This window comes from Falco punctatus, assembly GCF_963210335.1.
Source record: "Falco punctatus genome assembly, chromosome: 9".
NCBI classification, from domain to species: Eukaryota; Metazoa; Chordata; class Aves; order Falconiformes; family Falconidae; genus Falco; species Falco punctatus.
The window spans coordinates 14,975,098-14,988,399 of record NC_137589.1 but is presented as its reverse complement, the minus strand read 5'-3'; the positions used below and the strand labels follow the sequence as shown (position 1 = coordinate 14,988,399).

Sequence of the window (13,302 nt, the reverse complement as noted above, 5' to 3'; positions counted from 1 at the left end):
CAAACCTAGCAAATTTTTATGTACTTAATCTTCACAGTTTTGTTAAAATAGCAGGGTTTATTTGACCTTTTAAAATATGTACTTGCTAGCACAGTTAATTAAGTAGAATAATTTTGCCTTTTGGTATTTGTAGCAGTCATGCAAATTAACAGCTGAAGAGTAACATCTTTCAAAAATTTTCTGCTTGCTTGATAAGTGTTTGATTTTGAAAAGACAATTTTTGCTTTGAAGTCTAATCATACCATACTTATTCAATTACTTGGTCTGTTTCATTACATCTATTGTTGACTTCAGTTCAAAATATTTTTCATCTAAAGTAATTTTTCCCTGAGATAATGGAGGTATTGCAGATATAATTTAAAAACAATTTGAACCCCACAAAATCAAAGATTAATGGCCATTCTAAAACAATAAACTGAAGGAAAAAGCAATCACAATGGGTATTCCAAAAAGGATTATCTCCTGTGGTCACAGATTTGTAATGTTGTGCTTTCTACAGCGTTAAGGTTTTATAGCATTGCTTGGCTGTTACTGTAAAATCGGTACGGAAGGATCACTAGTTCTGCACATCTGGGAGGGGAGCAATACTTGCTGAAGATACAATGAAATTGGAAATGCTTCTCAAAAGGGAAGAACACTTACAATCTTAGTCCTATTTGGAAGCTGTCTGTCCAAATCCTGTTTTCCAGGTTTAAGAGGTTTGCCAAAGCTGTATATCCATATACATCACCCTTTAGCAACCCTGATTTCTAAGTGGTTAACATTTAGGCCGCCTTTTCTCTTTAATTGTTGTCTGATGTATTTGTTGTGCGTGTCTTCCTACAGTCACATCTCTCGAAATCTTAGTCTTAATTCCCAGAGGATAAAGTATTGCTTTTTATCTTCTTAACAAAAAAAACAACAACAAAAAAAAGCTAGGTTTAACTGACACTTTGAATTGTCACTTCTTGAACTGGTGATGGCATATGGTTTGAAAAATTGCACAACCAATCAGGTGTGGTCCCAAAGCAGTAATTAGTAACATCTTCAGTGAAACTGAAATAGTAGATGTATGTTACTAAATGGAAGTATGCCCCTTAATTTATGGCCTAGCTATAGTGGCACAGTTATGAAATACATTAAAAATATGTTATGATGAGAAATTATTTTTAAAAAAATCACTCTTGAATACTTACCAATTTTTTAGTCTCTGAACTTTGCATAATTTTGTCTTCAGTAGGACGTATTTGAATTGGTTGTGCTGTTTGCATTCAATAAATGTCCTTATGCTTACATTTCTAAATTATTTGTTTCTTGTTTAATGATTTCTAAATAGCAGCTCACTTAACCTTTAAGCTTCAGTATTTTTTGCAGTTGGATAAAGAGGATTATGGGTAGTGTTTGATTGCTAGGGATGTTCATCTACATTACGTTAGTTGCTTGTGTGACAAATGAACTACCACGTGAGAAGTGCAGCTGACTGACTTAGCCTGAAAATTTAGTGGGTCCGCTCAACTGGGCCTCTTAAAGAGATTTCTAGTCAAGTTTCTTCACTCTTTAAGTTGTATGTCTACAGCCCATCTCACCATGTGAATAAGAGGAAAACATCTGCTAATGTTACTGCCAGTCCTCCATGAACATCTCATGTGATATTTTCTGTATAGGCATTGATTTAGATTGTGTAGTCCTTTATAGAAAACCTTGTATTGCCCATTTTTCTGTTGCAGATGGATGATCTGCTGAATGAGATCAGGCAGCTTAAAGATGAACTGAAGAAAAAGGACGAAACAATCAACCAATTAGAGCACCAACTTGTAAGTATGCTACTAAATCTTTAACAAAATCCCAAGTGTGCACTGCAGAGCGTAACTTCAATAGGTAATTCTTAGGAAAGCTCTAAGAGGGCTAGGCATCTGATTTTTTTTCGTACACTTTCATTATAACTAAGGTAAGTTTGGATTCTGTTTAGACCCACCTGTCTCATGGGTCTGTGAAGGTTCAGTTAGCAGACCTATTTTACATGTTCCAGTGCGTTTGCAGCTGTACACCTGGGATCTTTAATTCTGTAGGCCAGTTATGATTTGTATGTGTGGCACTAAGCAAGGGCATTTATACAATTGTTAAATGTATTTAATTTCTGAAAGAAACACTTTGAACATAAACTTCTAGAAGCTGTTCAGAAATAACAGTGAGCAAAGGTAAGGCACTTTGTGCTTAAAGTATTTTAAAAATTAACAAGTATAGGGCCTATCATTCTACTTGGTTTGTTGTTTTATTTTCTCCTCCTTTCCCCGAGTGTCCATTAGTTCACTAAAGAATTCTACCATAGAATTTAAAGCTGAGCAAGGTAGTATTCAAAGTTGATTCTCTTTCAAAAACAAACAAACAAAACCTAAAAAACCCCAATAAAATAAAGTATGTTGAATAGTAAGATCAAATTGGTGAAATAAAAATTATGGGCACGTTTTCATCGTATATCAGGTTCAGGCAAACATGTAAGTCCTCGACTAAAAGTAACGTATGCCTTTCTGCTTTATACTGTTGTGCTAAGTTAACTTTGGATTTTGCCATGCGTATGTCTGCATTTGGTTTTGGTAAATGCACCTCTATGACAATTCTTGTAAAATAACCCCATGTTTTCAAGCCACAGCAAGATCTGAAAGGTAGGGTAGATGAAATGCCGGAAGGTGCACGCCATATTTATTTATCATAGCTGGAGTCAGTCTTATGTGACTATAATCTCTAATAAAATGTTTGTAATGTGCTTTTGTACATACATGCACTGAAAGTCACCTGTGATCTTCATAGTGTCCCTGTCATTCCTTCTAAAACGTAAGGTTAAGATTTGGCTTTCTGCTCTGCTGCTTAAACATCATAATTCCAGATCACAGCATACCAAAAGAAATTGTCTGCTACGCTAATAAAGTCTAATAAAGTCTATTAGTATTTTGCAGTAAGTGTAGGTTATTTTTTTTGTATGCTTAGTCTCATTCTTACTGTCAGCCTTTAAAGATTTCTTCAAGGAAATCTCTCCTTTCCTGCTAGGTCATATACCTAATAACTGTAGTAACTGAAAACCTTTCTGCAGCTAAGGAACTCCACCGTGAAGATGGGTAAAACTTATTTGTCATTATTAAAAGGTGACTTTTTAGAGAGTGTAGTGTTTCAGAAATTCGAGTGAATCAAAAACACTTTCCAAAAGTCACGTTTTATTCTAGATTATTTCTGAATATACTTTGGGAAAAGAAGCTGTTGTGCAGTACTGTAAATACTAGTTTCTACAGTTTAATTGTATTGTGCTGTACTGTCAAGTAATGCATGGTATTTGAACACTGGGCCTTGACTGTGTTTTTCAAGAGCCTTGGTTAGTTGTTTTCTTACAAGTTTGTTCTTTTTTCTCTTTTTGGGGGTGATTAAGGCCACTAGGTGTAACTGCCAGAAAGACAGTCAAAAACCTGCAGGGGCACCATGCATGTATGCTGATAAATTTACACAAACCTCCTGGAGGCGAAGTTCTGTGAGTAATATGTGCCATTCATTCTGTTATCACTTTGTGTTTGATTCCCCAGTTCTATTACTTCTGCTGTCACACAAGTTGGCCGTATTTAAGAGATTGTGCTGTATGTGAGAGTGGTATCCTTCCTGCTGTGCATCCCTTGCATTCTTTCGCCACCTTTTTATTTAAACTTTTATTACAAACATTTATTTTACAATAAGTAATTAAACTTTAGAAGTCTTCTCTTGAAATAATCATCCTTTACACTGTTAAAATTACAGTCGGAACAAGGTGTATATCTAATCCTATATATTTTCCTGTATCATGACTTTTAAGACATAGGTAACTGTATTTGGTTTTGGGCTTTTTTCCTGGTTAAAGTTTCATTGTTGATGTTCCCACATTTGTTGATGAAAAGCAATGTGTTGCCAGTTTCAGTCCCTAAGAATAAAAAAAAAAGTTAATATTTTTATAATTATAATTTATTTTTTATTTTTATCATTTATTTAAATAATTTGACTCATTCAAAAAATTAGTGGGTGAAAATCACTTTGACAAAAGACATCTTCATTCCCATATGTTGTTGCATGGATCACATTCGCTTCCATTATATAAAACGTACGTTCTTCCTGGAACACGAACTCAATACTGCAGATGGGGGAGGTGTAACACATGTGATATTATATAATAATAAGGAATTGTTTTTGAATTCTGAGCAAAGCTTTTGTCAGTCCCTAGCAAATAGTATTTTCTAACTAGAGACATAGTTTGAAGATCCAAAGAGATGTCTTTAAAAGGTTAAAAATGGGTTAGATTTTTGTTTCTTTGTTTTTACCCTGAGTTACTTGATGTGAGATTGCAGTAAAGATAAATCAAACTTGCTATCCTTCTATAATTAATCTTAAATATATAGTGCTAGGATAGAAATACCATCACATTGTATGTTCACCAGTTACTAGCAAACAGCTTTATTCTGTTGAGACCATGCTTTTGAACAATTTTCTCTCTGATAAGAACCCAAAGTAAAAAGATCATATCCATGAGTAGGTTTGAGTTTGTTCCAACACCCCTGTTCCGGAATGTGTGTGTAGTGTCTTTATCCCATTTGTCTCTTTTCCTGTTCCTTTAGAGCTTTTGAGCACTTCTGTTGTGTCTTTTTCCCAAGGTTTAATTTCATATGTGTGGTGTTCATTTGATGTTTTTCTGCATTAATACTATTACTAGGTTAGTGGCTATTGTTGTTTTCATGTTCTTTTTTTTTCCTCTCTCATTTTCCAATTAAATTCAGAAACAGATTAGTAACCATTGAAATTTAGTTGCTAACTACAGAACCATTAGTTTGTCTGATGAATTAATACTGCAGGTTGTTTGAAGATATTGGAGAAAATGAGGAATGTGAGTTTGTATCTTGGGGGAAAGGAGTCATTTAGCCAAATTGACTGTTTTGGCCAGGTTGGTTGGTCAGTATATTTCTTTTACAACATTCAGTAGTTTTGTTGAAATAGACGCTCTTTTGTCGTGAGCAAGTACAGGTTAAGGGAGGCAATCTTTAAAAAAAAAGTCACAAAAAACCACGAACAAACCCCACCACCACCAAAACTAAACCAAAAAACTCCCCCCAAAAACCCTCTGCTGTTTTTCATGGTTAGGGGTGTGTGTGTGTGTGGTTATAGATATGCGTATGTATATGATACACTTAACTAATGGTCATCTGTCTACAGACATATGTTGTGCATTGTAACCATCTCAGTATTTTTGTCTAAATGTAAAGTTTCTCTTGAAAATTTATAAAGCAATTAGGAAAATTCATGAAGTATTGACAAATTTTCAAAATACACTGAAGGAGCTTTTATTTGTAAATGATAGTGGAAAAATTTTTAGCTGGATGTGTGGGTTTGGTTTTTTAAATGTCTTCTCATTTGCATAACTGTAAGTTACAGCTTTTCTGTAAGCAAACAGAAATTGATAGGAAATCCCACATAAAAGAGCTCCTAAAGGAGGACAATAGTCTTGGTGCTGTAGCCAAGTTTTGGTTCTAATAATCAGACCTCCACTTTCTGGTTTAATAGTTCCTCTGCTAACATGCATTTGTATGCTTCCTTTCATGACTTAACAGAAGTAAAAAGTAGAAAAAACCTTGGTGTGAAATAATTTTTGATCTGGAACCCTATGACATAGTGTTGCTTTCAATAGAAAGGAGAGACAATTGGTTCTGTTTTTCTTGTGGCAGGATAAATGGAAACAGCAGGAGATACCAGAGTAAAATGTATTCTCACTGAAAAAAAAGGCTTAAAATAATTGTTCCTCTTTGTTAACATTCCTGTGAAGTATAATAGAATAGTCTTGAACTGAGAGTACAGGCTTGGAGAAATCAGGTTTATTGGTCCTAAATGTGGTGTGAATCATGAAGTGTAGTTAACGTTTATGAAATTAGGAAATTTTTATATGGACTACATATTTTAAAAATTTAAATTACAAATGACGTCTTGGCAATGAGAGAATAGCTCCTTTGAGGTGTATAAGCTTTTTGCTTCTTTAAGTTTGGTAATAGTTATCAAACTTGATGAATATTTAATTTTTCATTTTTTCCTGTGTTGACCTGCTAGTCACTTTAAGTGATGATGAATATCAGGAAGCTACTTCAGTTTGGTTATCATAACTTTCAAGATTATTCTGGCAGTTTATAAATTCTAGCAGCAATGATATGATGTGTTGATTCCTGAAGTATAAAAAACAGTCTAGGAACACACAGTAATTTACTGTTTCAAGAAATGCTTTAAATGCTTCCAGAAATGTGCTTAATGAACACTGTTAATGTAGTGTTTCATAAAGAATAGATGCTAGAATGAACTAGGAAACAGTGAGAGTGGAAATCGGCTATTGAAAGATTTCAGTCAAGAATTTAAGACTATGTGAATTGCGAGAATTTATTGTGGTTCTGCTGTCCATTTGAAATACCCAGTATTTCTCATCACTTCATTGTTCTCCCAGTAAATAGACAAGTGAATGTCATATTCTTTTTAAGAAGTTATGTTCTTAACTGTTTCTTTCTTTCTTACCAGATATTTCTAGAAAGTGTCCCATCCCGATGTGATTATAAACTTGTCTGGGGTTACTGTCTTTAGGGGCTACAGTTTTTGAAAGTACTTTTTTTTTTTTTTTTTTTTTTTTTTTTTCCCATTCCTATTTAAAGGTAAATATGTACAGAAACAGAAGCTCTGTAACTGGAAACGTGGCATTTGTGTAATAAAACCTAGTGGCTGAAAATGTTTAGAAAATTGGGCATATTAAAAGTTAATAGGTAGCTACCTGTTATCTAGCTATTGTGTATATCGCATGGTATTTCTTGTTAGTAGTTCCCTGACAGTATGCTCAAAACTTAAGTGACTGATTCTATAGACAGTAATTTAGAAGGAAACTTTTTTGTTTGCCACCCTTAAGATAAAGGCTTGTACACATATTCGCTGACAAGATAGACCATGATTTTTCTAGAAGGATTTCTTATAGATCTTTCATATGGCGTTCGCTTCCTGTTAATTTGTCTATTGTTTAACTATCATGGAAGAAAAAAACCCAAACCTGGAAGAAGGTATTGAAGATGAAATTACCTGAAGAAATAAATGTCGATGGACAAAGCTTAGAGGGAAGAAACATGAGCAGCCATTGCTCCATTTGTCCTGCAGCCTTTGCAGTATTGTTTCTGTAATGCTAATTATTGATAATATTTGTTAAGATTTTGAGGCTAGAGGGGTTAAATGTCAAGTTTATGTTGACAAATCATTTCATTTCTCAGGCTGAAAGGTTGTTTGCATATGGCGAGAACTAAAAGACACATAAGCAAACTACTAAGTCCTGAATTTGATTGAAGGTGTCTGTAAAAGATTCTGACCCTTGTGGTCCAGTTGCTTAGCATAACACAACTCCTCCTAGTTCATGGGTGCTCTCCCATGTCCTGCAATAGCAGAAAGCATACAGTAAAAGCTGATATTTCTCCTTGGTATCAGAGCAGTACACAGCGAGAATAAGCTTTGCTTCCTAAACGTGTATAGGTTCATTCTTGTCTCTGATAAAATGACAACAAAACCTTTCAGTTTGCATGGGAGCATGCATGTTTTTGTTCTTTGCTGTATCTCTTTTGTACTTGTGCACTGAGATATTCTTTGCCTTCTGTTTCATTATCGTTCCAGTTTGTTGTTCCAAAGCCTTCCACATTAATTGTTTTGATGAACCTTTGTAATATTTGAGCTGTCTTTGTGTACTGTTGTCTTTTTGGTTTTGGTATCTCCTACCACCTTAGCCTTAAACGTCCTATATGCTTTAACTCTGCAACTATGAATTTAAGCTTCCACATTTGGAGCCTAGTCACTACATGAGTGTTTATCTTCCCGTTGTGCCTACGTTTCTGTCATTGTCCAGTGCTCTGCCGTTTGCTTGCTGATCTATTAAAACGTATGTTCATGGTGAGACAGAACCATAGGTGGACCTAGACAGTAATGTTCTGCGCCTGTTTCTTACTGTTACAGTGACAGTGCATAACATGTAGGCATATAAACGGAAAAGAGGTCCTTTAAACCTTTCACTGGCAATTCTTTTTGGTTTATTATAAACCAGCACATGACTGGGGTATCTTCTTTTTCTTTAGACTTGAATACTTTCGAAGAGAAACTTTTTCTTTGTGTTGATACTTGGAACTCTTGTTCTAGGTTTGGTCATGATGTGTAGCTCTGAGTTTAAGAACTGGCAGTGCTGGGTGAGATGCAGCAAAAATAGTCTTTTCATGGAAGTGCTCGAGGGCTCTAGCTTTACAGATGAAAATGGGTCTTTCCTGTATTTGCGTTTCTGCAGGAGAAAAGACTTTTTTAAAAGCAGTATCATTTTGGGGTATTGGTGTATCCTTGGGAAAAGAGCTGAAATATTTGGCTGTTGGCTAAAATTACTGTGCAGCAATAACTTAGAAATATTTCTCCTGTCCTTTTCTGACAGAAGCAATTGATTATGTTCATGTGATTGCTTATTCTAAGGTTGAGGTCTCTCAATTCCTTTGCATTCCATTGCAATGGAAAACTTTGGCCTTAATATCTTCATAGTAGCCTTAAAAAAACCAAACAAACAAACAAAAAAAAACCAAACAAAAAAACCCCACAACCAAACTAACAAAATAAACCCACCACAATAACCCAAACAAAATCCACCAGCTTTTCCAGTGCAGTTAGGGTCAGAACCATAAAGTGTTTAGCAGCAATTATACAATTCATCAGCATCTCTGAAGAACATTCATCATTTTGTTCTGGTTTGTAGGCTGCTTGCTTTCAGCTGCTCCCACTTCAGCTTTTCCACTCCCGAGTCTCCTGTTTTGCCTGGTGTTTAAAATTCTGAATAGCTTCTCTTTTGGGATTCTTTTGCTATTTCACAATTCGGTATCTGGGAAAGGAGAGGAATGGGATTTAAGTTTAGTGGCTGGATGCACATAACAGCTTGGGGAGGAACTGTTCCGAGTGCTGTTTAACTTTACAGTGCAAGTGGAAAGACTTGCACCAGACTAGGCTTCAGAATCCCATTGAATATTTTAGGTTTTTTTTTCATAAAAGCTGAGGTAAGTAATGTTGTCATCTTTCAATTCTAATATTGCTTGCTTATGAGTTTTACAGGCTTTTTAATAAACATAAATTGTGATTCAGGTTTTTCTTTCCTATGTTTAGTAGGAAACATTTTCTGTGCATTTTTAATATGTACTACAGTCAGAGATGTGCTCACTAGTGTGTATTTCTTCCCCCCCCTTCTCCCTCTTTATTGCATTTCTTGGGAACCTCAGCACACATTTAACTAATAGAAGGGGATGGATGTGAGTTGTTTAGAGGAGAAAGCACTAAATTTGCTGGAGTTTTGTAAAAAAACTGTTAAAAGTCATCTTTTCATGAAACAGGTTTATCTGCAGACACTTCTCTTAACATGCTGTATTTATGGGACTGATACAACCTTTATAATTTGTAAAATCAGTGTAAGTCATAACACCCATTTTAATAAATGCCCAGTGCTGTATTTCTTGTCCTTGGTTCAATTGATGTTGATCTTAATTACCTTATTTGATGTACATAACGATACCTGTTACGATTTTTTTTACAAATAAGAAATATGCCATTTATTTGATGTACACCTCTATGGAGCAGTGTAAACTCAAGATTGCTGTCAAAGGAAGATTTAGTTCTTCTGCTTCTCAGATTATAGACCGTTCTCCAGCATTCAGGAGAAGGGAATTGAACAGCGTCTGGAGAGGAGTTCTGTTTAGCAGGCAAAACACTGAAGCAAGTTACTTGCACTTTCATTTTCTTCTCCAGTCAGAGTAATGATTAAATACCATGAAGAATTATTGAGAAGACTGTACTGTAGTGCTGTGCTTTGAAGTGCTAATAAGGATGCTTAAACATACTGGAATGCATCAAGACATCTAAATATTTCTCTGCTTTTACAACACAACAGTAACTTAACTGTTATGTAGCTCAGCTGGCTTGTACTCGTCCTAATATCTCTTTTTAGAGAGAGAAAGGGAAAGTATCTAAAACTTCACCTCCCTTCTTAATTTAATGTGTTAAAAATTTCAAAGTAGTCTGGAAAAAGCCTATTGGCAACTCAAACAAGTCTCTACAAGATGAGACCTATAATCAATGATACTGTGCTTTTTACTATCTAGATATTCAGTTACGTTGAAAGAATGGAAAGTATTTTTGTTGTTCCACTACCCTGACACAATTACGGATGAAATGTGAACAAGCCTGAAAAATTAAGTGTTCTTTTGTACAGCACTGTGAAAATCCAAACCTTTTATCATTGATTGATTAATCTTGTTCCAAGGCATATTTCCGTATTTAATACCTACTTGGCTGATGCAACATGACTAAAGCTAGTACTGTTGGCCTTTAATGCAGCTGTCTAAAAATTGTGTTGACCTTAATGGCTACTGATGGAGGACTGTAAGAACAATTTAGGTAATCAATATCTCCTCTATCTAGAGATAATCAGATTAAAGAACTTGGTTTTTTTTTTCCTTGGATTTTGCTCCAATAATTGTTTTATCTCAACTTCTGAAAAAGAATAAAGAAGTTTTGTCTAATTTTTTTCCTGTTCTAGTTTAAAAGTGTTCTGGCTAGCAAATTCTAAGAATTTATTAAATGCATGTCTTAAGTTACATCTTGGCAGTACTGAAACTTGAAATAGCAGTGGATAAAATCTAATTAGATTAATATAACTGAAAGGTCAGGGAAGTTTTAAAAATTATTCTAGGATAAATAAAAGCAGAACAGTTCTTTATAGGAAAAAATGTGACGCTTAATATTCTTTCAAATAAGCATGGAAATAAAATACTTTGTCCAGCACTGGCAGCATGATCTACAGCAGATATGCCAGCAGAGAAACTAGGGAGAAGGGGTGAACTGTGTTCCTGTTTTCTTTGATACAGATGTTCATTCAGATCTTTTAAGCCTGCTGTCTGAAAGAGTAGCTACAACTGGTTGCTGGTTACTGGTAGCCAGGAGGTGATGGCAGTTGTTAGCACCAATGTTCTTGAACTCATGGAAAAGGAAGTTTTCAGCTGCTAAATGGTGAAGGGATGGTAAAGGATGGTAAACCTATCTTGCTGAAATAGGAAATCAACACTTACGTGATTTAAGAGGGCAGTTCCAGCTTGGATAGATTTCTTTTAAATGTAAGGGTATGGAGAAAAATTATAGACTGCATAAAGCTAGTTCTTCTGGTTTTGAGACTGCAGCAACCACAATGTGTCACTTTTGTGGTGATCTGAAATACCTGACAGGCAAACCCAGCATGGTGTTGATGTACACAGTTCTCTGATCCTGTAATAGAAGACTCAAAGTGCAAGGAAAACAGTTATGCCACCTCTTTTATTTCACATTCAATAAAATTATGAGTGAAGTGGACTCTAAAGCACCAGGATTTGCTAGAAAATCTGTTTTGATGCGTTAAAATTTTTTTTGTTGTAAACTAAAGCTGACTGGTTTTCCAGTAGATTAGTATTAAGCAACTTACTGCTTGGTGAGGCATCTTTGAAATGTTTTTGAAATCTCTAAAAATACAAATTTTGGTATGTATTTTTAACATGAAAAGCTCAGGTCCTGTACTTTTCCCTTAAAAACATCTTTAACAGAAATGTGTGCATATATATTGAACAAACATGGAGGTATTTTGTAAGATTTCTGACTAGTATAGGGCATCACAATGACTTTTTTCCGCTGGGCTTTAGGCTGTAGCATTTACTTTTACAAAGTGGAACAACTGGGATATATAATAATACATTTCTGGGAGAAAAAAAAAAAAAAAAAAAAAAGAATGGTGTGGCTTTTTGGTGTCTTGTTTTTCCCTGTTCTCTTTTTTTATTATACTTCTCCCCCTCTCTCTTTCTGCACAGGGTGGGTATTCTGCTCCCTCCTTCTCTCCCTGGCAGGGCTCATTCCAGGGCATCCCTCGGACTGTTCCACCGCACCGCAGACAGAGTGAGTCTGTACCTCTCACTCATCTCCCTCACCGTGTTCCAGTAGAAGCTTCCCCTTTGCACGCACTGTTCATCTCGTAGTATCCTCCTTTCTCAGGCAGATTTACAGGCATACACAATAGTCTGTGGCTAACCAAAACACTTCCTTCAGCCAGCGTATAAGCAGCTACAACTTAAAGCTTCATAACCGTTATTAAATGCTGATTTACTTCAGCAGTTCTTCAGGCAACCCTGAGTAGGCCCTTGTTTCCAGTCTTGTCTTAACATAAATCTTGCTTGCTGCATTTCCCCTTTCTTTTTCATGGCTGTAATATACTATCCTGTTTGTGTATGTGTCCCGTTTGCTCATAAGTCTGCACGCGTGCATATGTGGATGTATTTACATATGTTGTGGAAGTACATAAAAATGTTGGTATAAACGAAAGTATCATTTTCATTGCCTCTTAGAAGAAGTTTCCTTAACTTTTCAGAATGGCTTTCCTGAAACTAATTTCCTCCCCACCCCCCCTTGGTATTTGTTGTAAAAAAGGCTTCTAATACATTGAAGTGGCTGTTGCAGAAATTGCATGATTTCTTAACATTCCTTATGTGCTAGCTACAATGTGGGCTGATATAAGATGCATTTGTTCTCTTGGCTTGGATCTGCAAAACAAAAGACAATTGCTGATTTTAAAACTGTATGCTTACGTAGACATAGAGAAATGGTAAGTCTTATTTTGTGCTTTGGTATTGCATTATAAACAGATAATTGTTTGAAGAAATATAACTAGTTCATAAAGCTAAAGTTATATTTTAAAAATGTACTGTAATTTGAGAATTACAGTGTGTTTGACTGCCTAGCAAAGCCCAAGAGTGTATTTGGACAAGAAATAAAGGGGAAAAGTAAAATTATGGAAATAAAGTTAAGATTTCCAGGGCCAATGGAGATTGGAAGAGTAACCTGAATCTTGAGAAACTAAGCTTACATTGCAATAATCCTAATTTATTTCAATTACAAGAAAAAAATACCTTGTGAAGTAATCTGTAAATTGTGTTTCAAATACTCTCTTGATGTTTCTGTGACAATGTTCATTTAAGCAACCCATCAGGAATGCACAGCCTGTTTCATAGGCTTTTCTCTATGCAATCGAGGTATGTGCTTCATTCTCCTGTGGTGTTTGATGTGGAACTTTGTGTGTGTGTGTAAGGAATGTAGAACCCCCAAAGCCAATCATTACATCTTCTCTATCTGGGTAGAGGCCCAGCAGTAGCACAGCCTGGCTGCTTTGCTGTCCTGTCAGCAGGGAGTCTGAGTTTAAGACCAGTTTTAGACCTGAGTAGCATA

The 13,302-nt window shown here is 35.5% G+C and overlaps 1 protein-coding gene across 6 annotated transcripts in view; it reads left to right on the top strand.

The window, feature by feature from the left end:
* CCSER2 (coiled-coil serine rich protein 2) overlaps positions 1–13,302 on the top strand; it is a 115,563-nt gene that overhangs the window by 89,854 nt on the left and 12,407 nt on the right. For 4 of the 6 annotated variants that reach the window (XM_080402697.1, XM_080402699.1, XM_080402698.1 and 1 more), the window contains exons 8-9: positions 1,707–1,793; positions 3,398–3,496. In XM_080402697.1, coding sequence (XP_080258823.1) covers positions 1,707–1,793; positions 3,398–3,496 — 186 coding nt within the window. Of the gene's footprint in view, positions 1–1,706; positions 1,794–3,397; positions 3,497–11,894; positions 11,980–13,302 lie in introns of all 6 variants that reach the window. The other 2 variants (XM_080402701.1, XM_080402700.1) reach the window with 1 other exon arrangement.